Below are 19,190 nucleotides of genomic sequence, written 5' to 3'. Positions count from 1 at the left end.
TGAACCGCTAATTAAATCCCACCCTCTCAATGAGCCCATTACATGGTTGAAAATAAAGATGGTTTAATTGTAAAGTAAGAATTTCACTGTGCAGGGAAACACGTTTGTTTCCATACTGTGCATATGACAATAAACACTTTGAATCTTATCAATATTCAGTTTTTTCCCAATCAGACATTTTGTGGACAGAAACATGAAAAAAACGAGTCCAAAATCTTCATTTTACACTGGTTTGACAACTGGACAATTCTACTTTAGAAAATTTAATTCACTTTTCCATTTTCTATTTGCTATGTCCCAAATAGAAAATTGAACTGCCAAGCGTTACATGGACCACACTGATCCTGATCTGACCCAGAAACACACACACAAAGTTTCCCGGCTCACACTGTGTGTGTGTGTGTGTGTGTGTGAGAGTGAGTGAGTGGTGAAGACATGGACAGGATCAGTCTGGCTGCACTGGTGCACACCTACAGTAAACCAACAACTTGTCTGAAAATCATTAACAGCATTATGAGGGTGTCTCAAAGGTTTTATAAACCAGTCAATTGATTAATGGACAAAATAATCGATAGGTGCAATGGATACAAATCAGTTCAGCAGAGCTCCATCTTAACCAGCTACAACAGCCAAATCCTGTTTTTACATCAATGCAGGAATGACAAGCTGTTCAAATGAGACCAGGTCTTGGCTAACAAACTCTCATCTGTGTGGAGAAACCTGAAAAACATCACTGGCTACAGGAAACCATCACCCTCTGCTGTGGAGGACAATCAACTGGCAGACAAGCTGAATTTGTTCTACTGCAGGTTTGAGAGACAATACCACCCCCTCACCCTCCCCACCTCAAACCCAGCAGCTGCTCCCCTGACAATTACCACCCTTCCTCCCAGACACCCACCTCTAACGATCTGCAAAAAAGGATGTGTGGCCTTTTTAAAAAAACAAAATATCTCAAAGGCACCAGGCCCAGATGGTGTGACCCCCCCTCCTGCCTGAAAGTGTGTGCCAATCAGCTGGCCCCCATCTTCACACTTATCTTCAACAGGTCACTGGAGCTGTATGAAGTCTCCTCCTGCTTCAAATGCTCCATGATCATCCGAGTCCCCAAGAAATCCTCCATCAGTGGACTGAATGACTACAGACCTGTCGCCCTGACATCTGTGGTTATGAAGTCCCTTGAGAGACTAGTGTTGGCCCACCCGAAGGAACTCATAAACCCCCTGCTGTACCCCATGCAGTTTGCCCACCAGGCAAACAGGTCAGTGGACAATGCAGTCAACATGGCACTGCATTACATTCTGCAACACCTCGACCCCCCAGGGACCTATGTACGGGCCCTTTTGGTTGACTTCAGTTCAACACCATCATCCCGTACATCCTCCACTCCAAACTGACCCAGCTCACTGTACCTACCCGCAACTATCAGTGGATCACCAGCTTTCTGACAGACAAAAAGCAACAGGTGCGGCTGGGGAAAACCACATCCAGCACCCGGACAATCAGAACAGGCACCCCCCAGGGATGTGTGTTCTGCCCTCTGCGGTTTTCACTCTACACCAAAAACTGCATCTTGGAGGACTGCTCTGTCAAGCTCCTAAAGTTTGCGCAGATGATACAACAGTCACTGGTTTCATCTGAGATGGTGGCAAGTCAGCCTACAGAAGGGAGGTTGAGCAGCTGGTGTATGGTGTAATCCTATGGTGTAATCGCAACAACCTAGAGCTGAACATGCTCAAAAGAGTGGAGATGACAGTGGACTTCAGGAAGAACCCCCCACCTTACCATACTCGGCAGCACTGTATCAGCAGTAGAGTCCCACAAGTTCCTGGGCTCCACTATCTCCCAGGACCTGAAGTGGTTGTCCAACATCAGTGCCACCATCAAAAAGGCACAGCAGAGGATGTACTTCCTGCACTAGCTCAGGAAGTTGCCCCAGGAGCTGCTGATACAGTTCTACAGAGGAATCATCGAGTCTGTTCTCCGCACCTCCATCACTGTCTGGTTTGGCTCAGCAACCAAACATGACAGGAACAGAGTCCAGTGGACAGTCAGGACTGCAGAAAAGATCATTGGTGCAAGCCTGGACCTGTACACCTCATGGGTCAAAAAGAGGGTGGAGAAGATTTCTGCACACCCCTCACACCCTGGACACAATCTGTTTGAACTCCTCCCCCCTGAACGGCACTACCGGTCACTGTGCGCCAAGACAACCAGGCACAAGGACAGTTTTTTTTCCCCCTAAGCCATCACTCTGATTAACACTTAACCCATGACAGTATGACTGGACAATAACCCTCTGCTGCCTCTGACCATCAAAGGGGCTGAGGTGGAGAGGGCTGACAGCCACAAGTTCCTGGGCCTGCCGGTGACGTGACCTGAGCTGGTCACTGAACACAGCTGCCACAGCGAAGAAAGCCCAGCAGGGCTATACTTCATCAGGCAGCTCAGAAAAGCTGGGCTGAACTGTCACCCTCTCACCCAGACTTAGAGAGAGTGTGGTTGTGAAACACGAGTAGTTCTGTAATGTTAATGTTCGGTAATGCAAATGAATAATCACACATTGTGAACTCAAGGATGTTTATAATAAAAACAATTGATCTCAAGAATTTTCAAGATGCTTCTGTTTCCTCAAATACACTGCGCAGATGATCCTCTATGCGCTATTTTTATTATTTCTACTTATTTCTTTATTTAATAATCCCAGCAAGTGAATGACCACATGATTCTGGTGTGTCATTAACAGGTAACTAAACATGCAGCAGAGCTTGTGAGTGACACACTTAAACCAAAGCGATACTTAACTCATGTGCTGATATTACTAAATTAGCTGCAGCGGTGTTTTACCTGAGAAATAGGTCAGAGAAATGACCTTTGCACAACCTTGCCGCCACGCATAAAACGACGTAGCTTTTACGTGCTTATAACGCAAATAACGCACCGACAGGAATCCCGGACTTTCATGTTGTCCCGATGTACGTTTGGTCGCTATGTTAAGTCGCCCGGAAGTATTGTGCACTTGTTAACTGGGTATCGAACCTACTAAATATACCAGTATAGATACTGGTTCGATTGGAACGGCACTGACCTACACCAGTCCCATGAAGCCTCCCCCACAAAACAGATTGTTTATCACGTTACTCGTTTCAAGAAACTGTTAAAAACAGTTTGTATCTCCGATGAAAACATGTAAGAACAAATCTTAGAGCGTTTGTGTTTTTGATCTTTCATCTATTAAGTTCTGAACACTGACCTGTTGGTCGCTAGGACCAGAGGATGAGTTTGCTTTGTTCCTTTGCGCGGGCTCCTTGCTGCAGTGGTCCGGGAAACCCCAGCAGCTGCTCCCCTGACAATTACCACCCTTCCTCCCAGACACCCACCTCTAACGATCTGCAAAAAAGGATGTGTGGCCTTTTTAAAAAAACAAAATATCTCAAAGGCACCAGGCCCAGATGGTGTGACCCCCCCTCCTGCCTGAAAGTGTGTGCCAATCAGCTGGCCCCCATCTTCACACTTATCTTCAACAGGTCACTGGAGCTGTATGAAGTCTCCTCCTGCTTCAAATGCTCCATGATCATCCGAGTCCCCAAGAAATCCTCCATCAGTGGACTGAATGACTACAGACCTGTCGCCCTGACATCTGTGGTTATGAAGTCCCTTGAGAGACTAGTGTTGGCCCACCCGAAGGAACTCATAAACCCCCTGCTGTACCCCATGCAGTTTGCCCACCAGGCAAACAGGTCAGTGGACAATGCAGTCAACATGGCACTGCATTACATTCTGCAACACCTCGACCCCCCAGGGACCTATGTACGGGCCCTTTTGGTTGACTTCAGTTCAACACCATCATCCCGTACATCCTCCACTCCAAACTGACCCAGCTCACTGTACCTACCCGCAACTATCAGTGGATCACCAGCTTTCTGACAGACAAAAAGCAACAGGTGCGGCTGGGGAAAACCACATCCAGCACCCGGACAATCAGAACAGGCACCCCCCAGGGATGTGTGTTCTGCCCTCTGCGGTTTTCACTCTACACCAAAAACTGCATCTTGGAGGACTGCTCTGTCAAGCTCCTAAAGTTTGCGCAGATGATACAACAGTCACTGGTTTCATCTGAGATGGTGGCAAGTCAGCCTACAGAAGGGAGGTTGAGCAGCTGGTGTATGGTGTAATCCTATGGTGTAATCGCAACAACCTAGAGCTGAACATGCTCAAAAGAGTGGAGATGACAGTGGACTTCAGGAAGAACCCCCCACCTTACCATACTCGGCAGCACTGTATCAGCAGTAGAGTCCCACAAGTTCCTGGGCTCCACTATCTCCCAGGACCTGAAGTGGTTGTCCAACATCAGTGCCACCATCAAAAAGGCACAGCAGAGGATGTACTTCCTGCACTAGCTCAGGAAGTTGCCCCAGGAGCTGCTGATACAGTTCTACAGAGGAATCATCGAGTCTGTTCTCCGCACCTCCATCACTGTCTGGTTTGGCTCAGCAACCAAACATGACAGGAACAGAGTCCAGTGGACAGTCAGGACTGCAGAAAAGATCATTGGTGCAAGCCTGGACCTGTACACCTCATGGGTCAAAAAGAGGGTGGAGAAGATTTCTGCACACCCCTCACACCCTGGACACAATCTGTTTGAACTCCTCCCCCCTGAACGGCACTACCGGTCACTGTGCGCCAAGACAACCAGGCACAAGGACAGTTTTTTTTCCCCCTTGGACCTGTACACCTCATGGGTCAAAAAGAGGGTGGAGAAGATTTCTGCACACCCCTCACACCCTGGACACAATCTGTTTGAACTCCTCCCCCCTGAACGGCACTACCGGTCACTGTGCGCCAAGACAACCAGGCACAAGGACAGTTTTTTTTCCCCCTAAGCCATCACTCTGATTAACACTTAACCCATGACAGTATGACTGGACAATAACCCTCTGCTGCCTCTGACCATCAAAGGGGCTGAGGTGGAGAGGGCTGACAGTCACAAGTTCCTGGGCCTGCCGGTGACGTGACCTGAGCTGGTCACTGAACACAGCTGCCACAGCGAAGAAAGCCCAGCAGGGCTATACTTCATCAGGCAGCTCAGAAAAGCTGGGCTGAACTGTCACCCTCTCACCCAGACTTAGAGAGAGTGTGGTTGTGAAACACGAGTAGTTCTGTAATGTTAATGTTCGGTAATGCAAATGAATAATCACACATTGTGAACTCAAGGATGTTTATAATAAAAACAATTGATCTCAAGAATTTTCAAGATGCTTCTGTTTCCTCAAATACACTGCGCAGATGATCCTCTATGCGCTATTTTTATTATTTCTACTTATTTCTTTATTTAATAATCCCAGCAAGTGAATGACCACATGATTCTGGTGTGTCATTAACAGGTAACTAAACATGCAGCAGAGCTTGTGAGTGACACACTTAAACCAAAGCGATACTTAACTCATGTGCTGATATTACTAAATTAGCTGCAGCGGTGTTTTACCTGAGAAATAGGTCAGAGAAATGACCTTTGCACAACCTTGCCGCCACGCATAAAACGACGTAGCTTTTACGTGCTTATAACGCAAATAACGCACCGACAGGAATCCCGGACTTTCATGTTGTCCCGATGTACGTTTGGTCGCTATGTTAAGTCGCCCGGAAGTATTGTGCACTTGTTAACTGGGTATCGAACCTACTAAATATACCAGTATAGATACTGGTTCGATTGGAACGGCACTGACCTACACCAGTCCCATGAAGCCTCCCCCACAAAACAGATTGTTTATCACGTTACTCGTTTCAAGAAACTGTTAAAAACAGTTTGTATCTCCGATGAAAACATGTAAGAACAAATCTTAGAGCGTTTGTGTTTTTGATCTTTCATCTATTAAGTTCTGAACACTGACCTGTTGGTCGCTAGGACCAGAGGATGAGTTTGCTTTGTTCCTTTGCGCGGGCTCCTTGCTGCAGTGGTCCGGGTCCTGGTTCACCTCATTCATTCCGATCCTGTCGTCGGCCTGGTCGATGAGATCCTGGTTCTCCTCCTTGATTTCGCTGTAGTAATGGTCCAGGGGAATGAAATCGGAGTCCTGGTTCTCCTCCTTTATTTCACTTTTGTAGTGAGCCTGGTGAATGAAATCTGGATCCTGATTCTCGTCCTTCATTCCGTCTTTGTAGTGGTCCTGGTTGATGTAATCCTGGTTTTCTTCTTTTACTGCGCTCTTGTAATCATGCTCCTGATTCTCTTCTTTAATCCCATTTGTGCAGTGGTCCTGCTTAACTAAATCCATGTTACAAATCTGCATTTATTGACGCCACGTGGTGCTTACAGTTTAACCTTAGTGCAACTAAAAGGAGGATCTCACAGTAGCTTACGTGTACTCCCGCGATCTCACAAACTCTCGCGATTACCAGAGCACGGGGTGGGGGGTTTGCACGGGAAAGTACCCCGCCTCCTAGAGTAGTACCCTAGTACTCCTTCCTAGATGCGGAAGGAGTACTATGGAGGTACTATAAAGTTAGTACATCTATGTGACCGACACATTTTTACACAGTGAAGAACATAAAATAACCTACATTATATTTACTACACCACTGTTTGTACCAGGCGAATAGCCATTTATGTTACCTGACTGACTGACCCAGTTTTCTGATTTAATAAAGTCATCCTTTTTTCTTGTTAATCAATAAAAACACAGGGCAGTCAGTCATATGAAACACACACACTTGTCGGAGGGTTCTGATTGGCCGCTGCGGGTTGGGAAGTGATCCAGATGAGAGCTAAGGAAAGCAGGCTCCCCTGGATGAAGTTTGTCACCAGCACGCTGTCCTAGGATTTCCCAAATAAAACACCAGACTCGCTGGTTGACCTCTCAACCCTGCAGTTACTTTCTGCCCCTCAGGACTGTGCACTCTGAGCACGGTCAGGAGCTGAAGTTATCAACTCTGTGGAGTGGCACTGGTAACAAATTGTGTTTGCCACATGCACTCTTCCCTCTTCTTAGCCAAGATAAGACCTGTATAAGCTCACTTGGGCAAAGCGGGGAGGCAGACAAGGGCTAATTTTGCTTGATAATTTGTTGGTACTTTTATATATCATGGTATTTACATGCTTATTTTTACTTATTTTACTGTTTGGATTTGTTAGAACCTTTATGGAGAAATATGGCAGTGACTTTACAGTCACTGAGGGTGGAGAGATGTGGGAGATCAAGAGGATTAAAAGATGACAGCAAGTCTTATTCTAATGCCTGTAGTCTTTAAATTTAAGCTCATTTCAGTTAGATATGCTATATTTTACTTATGTTACCTATTATATTTTTACTTATTTTACACTTATGTTTTATTTCATTTGATTGTAATGTTTATATCTTATTTCAATTCAGTCATCAGTACTTGTTATACTTGCTCAGTAGTGTTGTGCAGTTTATATCTTATTTCAAATCAGTCATCAGTACTTGTTACACTTGTTACTCAGTAGTGTTGTGCATACTGATGACCAAGGATGACAACTCTGATTGACCGGGAGATGACCCCGGCATCCTAGAGTAACCTGAGGGGGTTTACTAGTCTGTTAGTTGGATGGCTGCCCAGTTTGCAGCCCAGACCAAAAGGTGGCACGAGGACACCTGCCACACCTCAGAGAGGGAGAGATAGAAAAGAGTCTTTGTAAATATTCAGTGTTTTCAAGATGTCATCCTGTGACAGGTTGAGTTTTTCATGTTTAGTAGCTTTAAGACGACACCCTGTGACAGGTCAGTTTGTTTATGTATCATCTCTCAATGAGTAGGATACATGTGTGACACAGTGTTATGTTGCCTGTTATTGTTTGTCGCCTTAGTGGAGTTTTGGGCATGTTCATGATGGTTGTAGGTGTCATTAATCACAGACAAGTGTCAAGAAGATATGGTTTGCTTATTATTTTTGTTTTACAGGTTTTGAAAGGGTGACTAAGGCTGACCTCTCTGGGTTCAAATACAATGGTGTCTGTGGCACTGGAGGTCAAAGAGAGAAAGGTGCAATAGAACATGTTAGACCAGGAGGTGCATGTAGAGAGTATAAAAGATACTGCAGGAGCTCTGTAAACTGTTCTGCTTCACAAACCAGAAACAGAGATATTGCCATTTGACCTTTTACAATAAATCCTATGCCTTGCTTCAGACTGAAGACACTGTTTTTTTTTAAAAGACAAGGACATTTTTACTGGTGAGTGTTACAGCCACATATAAGTCAATGTACAAAGACACAGAGTCAAAGCAGGACAGATGAGCCACGATGACTGGTGACAAAACCTGGTGAAACAGTTCCTGGTCCAGATTCAGACTGATCAGGAGTTTCTCCAGCAGCCGTGCCAGAACCGGTCCAGACTCTGTGCCCATAAAGCGTGTCTGGACAGACTCTGGTTTCTGTTCTGCTGGGACACTGAGTTGCCGCTGGGAAACAGAGCTGAAGAGGAACAAGACAAGAACACATCAGTATTGATCTGTTGGTGAGATGTTGTGTTATTGCTGTGAATGGGAAAAGGAACCAGTGAGTCCAGCTGTCAGATAAATGCAGTGGAGTAAAGTAGCAGTAGCTCAGACTGCACTTCCTGTGAGTCCAAGACTGGAGGAACTGGACTCAGTGACTTTCCACCACTGTAGATGTACCTTCACACTGTGATCACTGACAGTCTCCAGGACACATTACTACCAGCCTCTTCACCTGCACCTGACCCACACACACGTCTCCATAATATAAAGCTGTGAGAGGCCGGTTCACACAGAGCGGGGCTACAGGGTGGCTGGATACTGGCCTGACTGACAAAAAGCTGTGTCTGTGGAGACCCTCATTCAGCCAGGTCATGGTGGATTGTAGTGGTTAAAACAAACAAGCTACAGTTAATATGCAATATGTAGTAGAATACAGTGAAGGTGTGTAGATTACATGTAGTTACTATATGTAGTAGTCAATTAATAACTAATTTCTGCAAGCCCTCTGTACTATGTCAGCTCACTGTGTAAATAGTTTGTGTGTGCTGAAGCAAGAACATTTTGGGTTCATGGCCTGTTTGTTTAATCCATTGGGTCATCCTGATCTGGAGATGACCTGTTAACTAGGTTCGGGAATTGGCGGGGGAGACAAAAGTGAGCAGTGTACAAAAGGAGGCAGTATACTGCTGCAGTAGAGTAGTGTAGTGTGTGTGCGTGCGGAAGAAGGATGGAGAGTGAGACCCCGGCCGGGGGACATGACAGACTTGACTGTGCTTATGACCTTATGAAAAGAGACTAACTGACTCTGAAAATCTTCTTGTCTAATACTGCATTTATTTCATGCCGGAATGGTGACTCTGGCCCCTATCTCTTAGCCTGTTGAATTGTCTGCCAAACTATTGAACTGCCTTGAATTATTGTAATATTAAATTATCATTGTAATTGGAATGATTTGTCTGAATTAATTTAGCTCACATCAGGCCCTAGCCACCACAGGATCCAAGGGGCTAGTGTTGGACCGTGGACTTGTTCCAGTCCTTGAAGAGGTTTCAGCTCTCATCCCAAAAGCTCCTTCAGTTCTGGCCAACTGGTGGGGAGTCCCAGAGTCTCACAGATCCATGTGACCAGGTCATGAGGCTCCTGCTGAAGCAGTCAAATGCATTGTTATATCAGAAGTACAGTGGGATTTCTCCTGAGTCTCGTCCTTTCAGCACTCACATGAGGAACCTTCAAGATTCTGAGGCCTTAAATTTGAGCAGCAGCTTCTGGACCTGTTGAACTTAAAGGTTCTGTGGACCCCTTGGAACCAAACACAGCCTGTAGTTCTTTAAGACATGAATGCAGCTGGTTTCCAGAGATCAGATACAAATGTCACTGATACAGATTGTTGGGATGAAAGGATCAGGCTCATTTTAAGATCAGAGTTTATTGATGATGGTTTGAGGTCACAGCTGTATGGTTTCTCTCCAGTGTGAATTCGTTGATGTTGGCTTAGAGCACTCCTCTGACTAAAGGGTTTTCCACAGTGGTCACAGCTGTATGGTTTCTCTCCAGTATGAATTCGTTGATGCTCATTTAACTGACTATTCCTAGTGAAACTTTTTCCACAATGAACACAGATGTATGGTTTTTCTCCGGTATGAATTCGTTGATGTTGGCTTAAAGAACTCTTCTGAGTAAAGGTTTTTCCACAGTGGTCACAGCTGTATGGTTTTGTTCCAGTATGAATTTGTTGATGACGGTTTAAGCTAGTCTTCAGTGAAAATGTCTTTCCACATTGATCACAGCTGTATGGTTTCTCTAATGTATGAATTTGTCGATGCTCATTTAACTTACTTTTCCAAATAAAACTTTTTCCACAGTGGTCACAGCTGTATGGTTTTTCTCCAGTATGACTTTGTTGATGCCTGTTTAAGTGAGAATTCAGTGAAAATGTTTTTCCACACTGGTCACAGCTGTACTGTTTCACTGCAGTGTGGATTTGTTGCTGTTGCCTTAAAGTACTTTTATGAGTAAATGTTTTTCCACAGTGGTCACAACTGTATAATTTCTCTCCTGTATGAATTTGTCGATGCTCATTTAAGTTACTCTTCCAGGTAAAACTTCTTCCACACTCATCAAAACTGTATGGTTTCTCTCCAGTATTGCTTTGTTGATGGCAGTTTAACCTAGCCTTCAGTGAAAATGTTTTTCCACATTGTTCACAGCTGCATGGCCTCTCTCCTGAGTGAGATCTCTCATGAATCTTTAGGTATGATGGCCTTAGGAAGGCTTTGTCACACTGCTGACAGTGGTGATGAGTGGATGTCTTTGTGTCCCTCTGTTTCTATAATGACAGAGAGAGAGAGAGAGAGAGAGAGATGAAACCATATACAGTACGTACCATCATGACACCCTTTAATCATCAGGTCTCAGACAAAAGATAATTTCTAGAATAGTTCACATGACATTAAGTTTGCAGTGCCAAGAACTGGACATTAGACCTTAAACATCAAGTAGTAGATTGAGTAGTAGTCTAAAACTGATGTTTTAGACCCACTCAGGTACACTCAGGTTTGGGCTATCTTGACCATCGTGTCTGCACCATGAAGGCCTGGGCTGTGTCTAATTCAACATGGCTGCACATGTTTAGGAATTGCCTGAACAAATGAAACCAAGATCATGACAATTCATAAAGACAGATGACCGTAAGAGGTTTAAACTTGCGGTAAGAAGTTTAAACTTGTTTAGCTATTAGGTGCTCCTAATATTCTGACCCTATTCTGACTGATTCTTTGGAGCAAAGGTTTTTCTACACTGGTCACAGCTGTCCGGTTTCTTTCCAGTCTGACATCTCAGATGAATCTTTAGATCACACTGTGACAGGAATGCTTTGACAAGTGGGTGTCTTTTTATATAGCACTCTGCTTCTATAGTGACAGACATATGCAGAGAGATAAATCTCATGGTGGAATGAAGTCTGTAACCATATACACTGTGTGCACAATTATTAGGCAAGTTGTATTTTTGAGGATTAATTTTGTTATTGCACAACTACAGTGCTCTTGGTCAATCCAAAATGTTAACAAACCCTCAAACCTGAACATTTAAGTAGTAAAAGTGAAGTTTTGGCTTTCTTAAGAGAATATCTACATGTACACCATTATTAGGCAACTATTAGTGTGCAGAATTATTATGCAACTAAATAAAAAACAAAGATTTTCCAAGTCACATCACCAAAACTGTGTGTTATATAGTATTCTTCCCTCCTTCTAGCACATTCCTGCAGCTGGAAATGATCAGTACTCTCCCAAAGATATTCCTGCAGGATGCAGCTGACAATTATCAATACTTTTCCAAAGATATTCCCCCAAGCACAACTCCCTAATTCCAACGTAGTACATTCTGTAATTAAATGAACACACATATTGCTAATGAATTGAGTGAACACACACACTTACTTCTACTAAATCGAAGGTTATATTCCTTATTAGTACATTTATATAAAACAGTGCTCATGCTTTAGTCTGAGTGAAAGTTGTATTCCTTATAAGTGCATAGAAAATGATGCTGGTGTTTCAGTTACAATGTCTATTCCTTATATGTGCATAACAAATGGTGCTGGTGCTTGAGTTGCAATGTCTCACACAACTTAATATCCCACAGAGGCATGTGAAAGGCATCAGCAGCTGCACCAGGGCCCTGCACCAGCTGCCCTGCCACAGTGAGGAGAGACTTGGTCTCAGCTTGCTGTCTCCGCATGTTCACCATGTGTTTGCCCTTGAGATGGTTTGGTTCACAAACCGGGTGGCAGAATAGTGATGTTGAAGGTTTCCTTGCACCAGGCCGGCAGCAGGTAGTGGGCATTCTTGCCGGTAACAGAGCGCACAAAGCAGGTATAATTTTCAGGATATCAGCTGCTAATGGAAGAACATCTCCTTTGTCTCACCGGTGGAAAAAGTAAAAAGAGATTAACATTGTTCAATGGTTAGAGGAAAAGACTTATCATGCCCTTATGTTATACATGGTAATCCTATAGTCTGCCAATTCTTTCAATTGACTGGGGGGCTGTTCCTAATTGTAGTCCCACAGTAGAACAAATACAAACAATATAACAGCTAACATTGCTTTGCCTTGCAGTATCAAATCAAGTCAAATCAAATGTGTGTATATAGCACCTTAAAAACATTCAGCTGACCAAAGTACCATTCATAGCAAAATAGAATCACAATAGATGACTAAAATAGAGTAATTAAGATCAACACAAAAATAAAAAGAGAAATAAAAGCACAATATCACAAATACACAGTTAACATATGTTCAACAAATTAAAGCCAGAAGGAAATAAAAAGAATGCATCAGGCTTACTGTTTTTCATAAGCCAAGCCAAATAAATATGTTTTAATCAATTATTTAAAACCACTGAGGTCAGTAGCTGACATTAGAAGGTAGACTGTTCCACAATTTAGGGGCTGCAACAGTAAAAGCACAGTCACCCCAGCGTTTATATCTGGCTCTAGGAACTTCTAAAAATACTGACTTGAGGAACTGAGGGACCTTGTAGGTTTGTGCCAATGCACTACTTCAGTGAGGTAAAATGGGGCTAAACAGTAAACATCATTTGTTCAAACCTTTCACTTTTGACAACACATCCTAATTCTAAGGTCATTACATCCTGTTTAGTGAGGTCTTTCAACCATTATACTCTTTTTTTTCCACTAAAGATGCAATAATACTGTGAAAACTACCTAAGGGAGGAGATTTGACATCTCTTTCTCAGTTGGTTTTCTGACTCTTCTTCTACCTGTCCCTGCATATTTTGTATCACACCCTATGCACCCTTCGGTCGATGGTTTCTTCACTGAGTTTGAGACGACTCTTCCCTGTTGGAAAAAGTCAGGCTTGCCTTAGGGAGCCATGGTGTGTAGCTAACTGTCCCTGGCCTGTGTTATGAAAATAAGAGCGTCACCAGCTTACAGTTGGATAGATGACTCTAGGCTCTCCTCTCAGCTATTGTTTGTTTTGTGTGGTGGTGAGCAATACCTGGTATGGATTTTGCTACTTTGGACTGAACCAGTTTTTTCTCTTAATCACCTTCAGTAGCACCCTCTCTACAGATTTCATAGTTTTGATTTGCAGCTCCACTGGTCCTCCTGGAATAGAACTAGCACAAACATTTTATATCATATACTCTTCCAAGGCTTGTTCAGCCTCTTCATCTGGGCACTGGAAAGGTTTTAATTGTGAAATAATGCGCAGACTGCAGTGTTTTCAATAGCTTCCTCAAGACCAAGTAGCTGTGTATATAAGTGCAGGAGTACTAATGGTAGACAATAATCCTATTTTTTTCAGTTTCTTCCCGTTTTCCTCAATTGTGCTTTACGAGTGCCATTCTGTCTTCCTACTAACCTTGCAGGTTGTGGATGATATGCATGGTTCAGGTCTATGTGTAAAGTTTTGGACTAACAATGGTATTGCACGGTGTACAGTTTGAACTCCTCCCCTCTGGACGGCGTTACAGGTCACTGTGCACCAAGACAACCAGGCACAGGGACAGTTTCTTCCCCCTGGCTGTCACTCTGATGAACACTTAACCAGTGACCATATGATTGGATAGTAATCCTCAGGGCAATACCTGTGTATTGTGGAGTGTTGAAGTATTCTTTTAGTTCCTAAGTGTTTCTCTTGCATTGTGGTGAGCCCATATTGTACGCTTAACACAAAAATGTTGGAGTAGTTTGAAAATTCATATGCTGTAAACACTTTGCCTCGTATGGCTGTCCCTGTCCCTATCTATCTCCCCCTTTTTTGAGGCATGACTTGTTCCATGCCTCAAAATTGCAGCATATCTAAAAAAGACTACTATTTGATAGGCTGGGTTTCCCTTCTGATATTTCATATAGTTCTGTTGTTTCATTAAAGGTTGTCTCCCTTTTCTGCCACCTCTGAAGGTCAGCTTGTGAGGCAGCCTTTGAAGTACAAATTCATGATAAGGACCCCCTTCTTGGCATAACAGTAGAGCAATTTTTAGTTAAAATCTAACTTGAGCCAGGTCTTCCTGACTGTAGGTTTTGGGACAAAACCAAACAAACAGATATTCAAAAAAAAAAACCTTTAAGAACTTCTAACAGCACCATGAGGAATTCATGTTCCTCTTTTACAGACAAATCATGTGCGTGTTCTTTGTTAAGCCATATGAAACAATCCAGCTCAACAAAATGTTTGATCTGATGGAGATGGGTAGTCTACTGTCAGCATTTCTTTTTGTTGATTTCTTAGCTTTATCATTAGTTTCATAGTTGCTGTATGGTATGGGATTTATTCTCCCTGTAGCTAATTTACACGTCAATGCCACAAACTCATCAGGTTGGACAGAGTAGTGTCTTAGTGGGGGTTTGCTATTGTTAGGTATTTTTAGTCAGATAGATATTGGTTAGATACTTCCACTCTGGAAATTGATGGATGTGACATTTTTGACTGTTCTGGTTGGCCCATAGTCAGTTTGAGGCACTCCGAACAGTACATCTGTATAGTGCCTGAGCTTCACTTTGACCAGCGGTCAAGGCTTGGGTTTAATCTTTGTGAATGGGGGGATGTGGGTTGGAACACCTGTCCCACATCCTGGGGTTACCGACCACCTCAGAATCAGAGACACAAAAGTAAGGGAAAGACTTTGTTGGATCGGCTCTCTATGATTAAAGGTGAAGCCCCAGGAAATTGTAGAACTGACAAATGTGTTCCTTTGTTAATAAAATAAATTTCGTTCCACTTCATGATTGTGTCCCACTTGTTGTTGATTCTTCACAAAAAAATACAGTTTTATATCTTTATGTTTGAAGCCTGAAATGTGGCAAAAGGTCGCAAAGTTCAAGGGGGCCGAATACTTTCGCAAGGCACTGTATATACATTGTACAGATTATACAGACTCGTACAGGTCTCTAGTTCTCACATACTCTGTCTTATCCCTATTTACCTCATTTCAATGAACATTCCTTTGTTGTTTGCGTTGTTTACTGTCTGTTTATACTGCTTATTCTGCATTGTTTGCACTGTTTGTTGATGTTGATGTTAATACTGCTGTTTTGTTATATTACACAACCTTATGCTGGTTTACTGTTTTGCACATTGAGAGCTGATGTACCAGAGTCTAATTCCTTGCGTGTCCGTCGCACCTGGCCAATAAAGCAGATTCTGATTCTGATTCTAATCCTACCTACCTTAATATAGCTCACCTCCAAAATGCTCCAGCAATCCTGTTACAAATCTACCATATAGATTAGACCTAAAAAATGACAGCACTGAACCTACAGAAGAAAGAAAGGAATCAAATATTTATGAGTTCATTTTAACTTGCCATCTAATGTGTAGAAAACTGCTAGGAGGAACAAACCCGACAATAATGCTGATAAACTGAGGAATAACAAGATTAAAATACAGTTTTCATCATCAGACTACATCACCTTCAACAAGCAAAAACAATCTGCAATCTGAGGAATAATAACGCTAAAATCACAAACTTTTTCAGCAACCTAAACTAAACTAAAAAATGCGTATGATGCGGAGTGCTGAAAGATTGCCCTGAAAATGCTTAACATTTTGACAGCTGAATGGTTTTGCTAGCTGAAAGTATGCTAAAGTTGGAATTTCCCCATTTATTTGAAGGGGGTAAGATTTTCAGAATAAAGCTAAATATTTTAAAAGTATGAAGTTTAGAAAAATTCTGAATATAAGCATGAATGTTCTTGAAGAGGTGAACATTTTGATAGCTGAAATAGCTAAAGTATGCTGAGGTAAAATTGTCCAATTCATTTGAATGGGGAAAGATTTTCAAAATAAAGCTAAATATTTCAAAAGTATGACGTTTAGAAAAATTCTGAATAGAAGCATGAATGTCCAAGAGCAAAAAATTTTAATAGCTGAAATAGCTGAAAGTGTATTGAAGAAGAATTTTCCCATTGTGAGATATTAACTGTGTGAGACATTGCAACTTCAGGCATTAACACTTTTCACTGTGCACACAAGAATATATATATTGTAGAAAACACTAGTATCTTTATACACTATATGGAATATTAATGTTCCTGTATGATTGCAGCACAAACACTGTTTGGAAATTCTTATCTTAATATGACACTGTTTTTGGAAATAAAAGTGTGGCCTTCATTTGGTCATAGTATACATACATGATTACATGCTGTGGAATATTAGACTGTTTGAAGACACTGTTTTGAAGACATTGTAACTGAAGCACCAGTCTTATGCACTTAAATGGAATGTAACTGTCACTGAGTTTGAAGTATGAGCACTGTTTCATGTAATTGAACTGAACAAGAATGTAACCTTTAACCATGTTTTAATTAACTACAATGTGTATTCACTCTAACACTGTGATGTACTCTTGGGAGTAGAGATTAGCACTGCTTCACATGAAGGGAGTCATGGGAAGGAGCAGAATGATTTAAAACAGTGGACATGTAGATGTCTATTACACTCCACTGTTTTGTTATTAATGAACTGATAAGGACAAGTTTTAACTTTCTCAGCATTACTGACTGTTCATGTAATCATTATGTGTATGTGTGCCTTTGATCACAGAAAAGTACCTTAGTTTTAGGGAGGAAGATTTAACTGTCATGAGAGAAGCACTGTGTATGGTGGGATAAAACTTTGGTTGGGTGTTGATTGATCTCAGCTGCATCCTAAGGAATGTAAGGAGGCGGGAAGAATAGTATATAACACACAATGTTAGAGCGATCAGATCCGATCTTGGCTGCTGCTGCCTGTGATCTCCAGATGCGCATCTGTGAATAAAGGTAATTATTAATTAAGTGCACTTTGGTATTTTGTGGTATTTTGTGACTGAATATTCTATCCATCATCTGAAACCCGATGAGGAAGTGGCTGACTTCCGACACCATTCATTTGAATGGGTCAAGATTTTCAAAATAAAGCTAAATATTTTAAAAGTATGAAGTTTTTAAAATTTCTGAAGAAAAACATGAATGTCCTTGAAGAGCTGAACATATTGATAGCTGAAATAGCTGAAAGTGTGCTGAAGTAGAAGTTTCCCATTCATTTGAATGGGCAAGATTTTCAAAATAAAGCTAAATATTTCAAAAGTATGAAGTTTGAAAAGTTCTGAATAGAAGTTTAGAAAAATTCTGAAGAGAACCATGAATGTCGTTGAAGAGCTGAACATTTTGATAGCTGAAATAGCTGAAAGTGTGCTGAAGTAGAAGTTTCCCATTCATTTGAATGGGCAAAAATTTGCTGAAAGAACCTAAATAGTTTAAAAAGTATAAAAGTTATTTAAAAAATTTGAATACAAGCATAAATGTCATTAAAAAGTTGAACATTGTGATACCTGAATGGGTTTTCATAGCTGAAACCAGAATAATAATAATAAGACCAGGAAAAAAAAGATATGGATGCTGAATCAGGATCCATACAATGAATATCTCATTTTGTCTTACAGGTTGCCCTGCTGTCCGACACTTCTCTTGTACCTATGTTTAACACGAATTCTATCTTTCTTGTCCCACTCTGTTTTTTGGACAGCTTGATGAATTTTGAAACACTTTGATGAACCTATTTCTTGGAACACATTTATTTATGGACAATCAGGTTAGTGGTACCTGATCAGCTTATCTTTATTGATTTGACAGTCTCTCTGCTCTCCCGCTCTATCTGTCTTTTCTTCTGGTAGATCCAATTGACAGTACACACTGATTCTATATTTTTGCTAATTGGTCATAAATTTGGAAATACTGTATTTGCAAATAACATTGATTAGTAATAGAATATTGTTTATTAAGCAGATTTTTTCCCCATTTTATTAAAAAATTTTGAAAATATTTAACTTGACCATTTTTTTAGTCATAGATCAACCATTGGCTCATAATTTATATAACTTATAAATACATTGATAGCACTCACTTTCAATTTATATTTTATTCTTGAGAAAAGAGAAATATATAAAAAGAACAAATACAAAATAATTGGATTGAAAAACCAAGAGCACTGTAACTGTTCCTGACTCATGTTGCTGTTGGTCATTCCAGGCTTGTATTCAAAGGTATCTGTATTCATTCATGCTATTTGAAAAAGTCAATGTATGTATTTTGCTGTTGTAATCTGTAGAAAGAAATTCTTGATAAAATGATATACGTAGTGCTATGTTATGTATTTGAAAAACTGTTCAAATAATTGTTTAATCTGTTTGACCTTTGTAAAGACTTGACCTGTGGACATGAAATGCTGTGTGAGTAGGTGCAGAGAGACTCAGAACAACAGGAAGTTGTGCAGATACAGACTGTGATGACTAAAAACTGTCTTCAAGAAAAGTTGTATAAGGTCTTGTGAAGTCCCAGACTTCTTCTCGAGTCCAGATAGTGGAAAGAATTTCAGTCACACACCAAATATCAAAGTGCACTTATTACCTTTTATTGCAGATATATCTGGAGATCATACAGCAAGCAGCAGGACAGATGATCTGAAGTGAAACTCACCCAGACTGTGTATTTTATGATATTCCCCCCTCCCCTTACACATTCTTGCTCATGCTGATCATGCAGCTGAAATCAATTGATACTAGCCAAATTCCCTCTCCCATAATACACAGCTGTACCTCCCCGAAACCAAAGTTACATTCTTGTGATAAGAAAAGCACGCACACAATGATTTAATGAGCATTCTGTAAGATTGTGAAGATTATATTATTAAAACTTATCCTCATAAGTGCATTCAAAGTGAAAA

The 19,190-nt window shown here is 41.6% G+C and overlaps 1 protein-coding gene and 1 pseudogene across 1 annotated transcript; both read right to left on the bottom strand.

The window, feature by feature from the left end:
- Positions 1-6,275, bottom strand: part of LOC109974515 (zinc finger protein OZF-like) — a 19,123-nt pseudogene extending 12,848 nt beyond the window's left edge.
- A 1,890-nt stretch (positions 6,276-8,165) lies between these two features.
- LOC109974514 (zinc finger protein OZF-like) lies at positions 8,166-10,845 on the bottom strand. The gene is made up of 3 exons (XM_020624723.1): positions 10,840-10,845; positions 9,838-10,782; positions 8,166-8,417 (listed from the first exon to the last, which is right to left on the bottom strand). The coding sequence occupies exons 1-3, from the start codon at positions 10,843-10,845 to the stop codon at positions 8,166-8,168; spliced, it is 1,203 nt and encodes a 400-aa protein (XP_020480379.1).
- Between the last annotated feature and the right edge of the window lie 8,345 nt (positions 10,846-19,190).

Source organism: Monopterus albus, unplaced genomic scaffold (assembly GCF_001952655.1).
Source record: "Monopterus albus unplaced genomic scaffold, M_albus_1.0 scaffold336.1, whole genome shotgun sequence".
Taxonomy (NCBI): Eukaryota; Metazoa; Chordata; class Actinopteri; order Synbranchiformes; family Synbranchidae; genus Monopterus; species Monopterus albus.
Note: the sequence above shows the minus strand (reverse complement) of the source record. Positions and strands in the feature narration are given on the sequence as shown.

Excerpts from the sequence above, each read along its gene's own strand:
- LOC109974514 (XM_020624723.1), bottom strand. Across the intron at positions 8,418-9,837 it reads TCCTTTCATCCCAACAATCT|CGGCAACTCAGTGTCCCAGC; the intron begins GTATCAGTGACA and ends TCTGTTTCCCAG.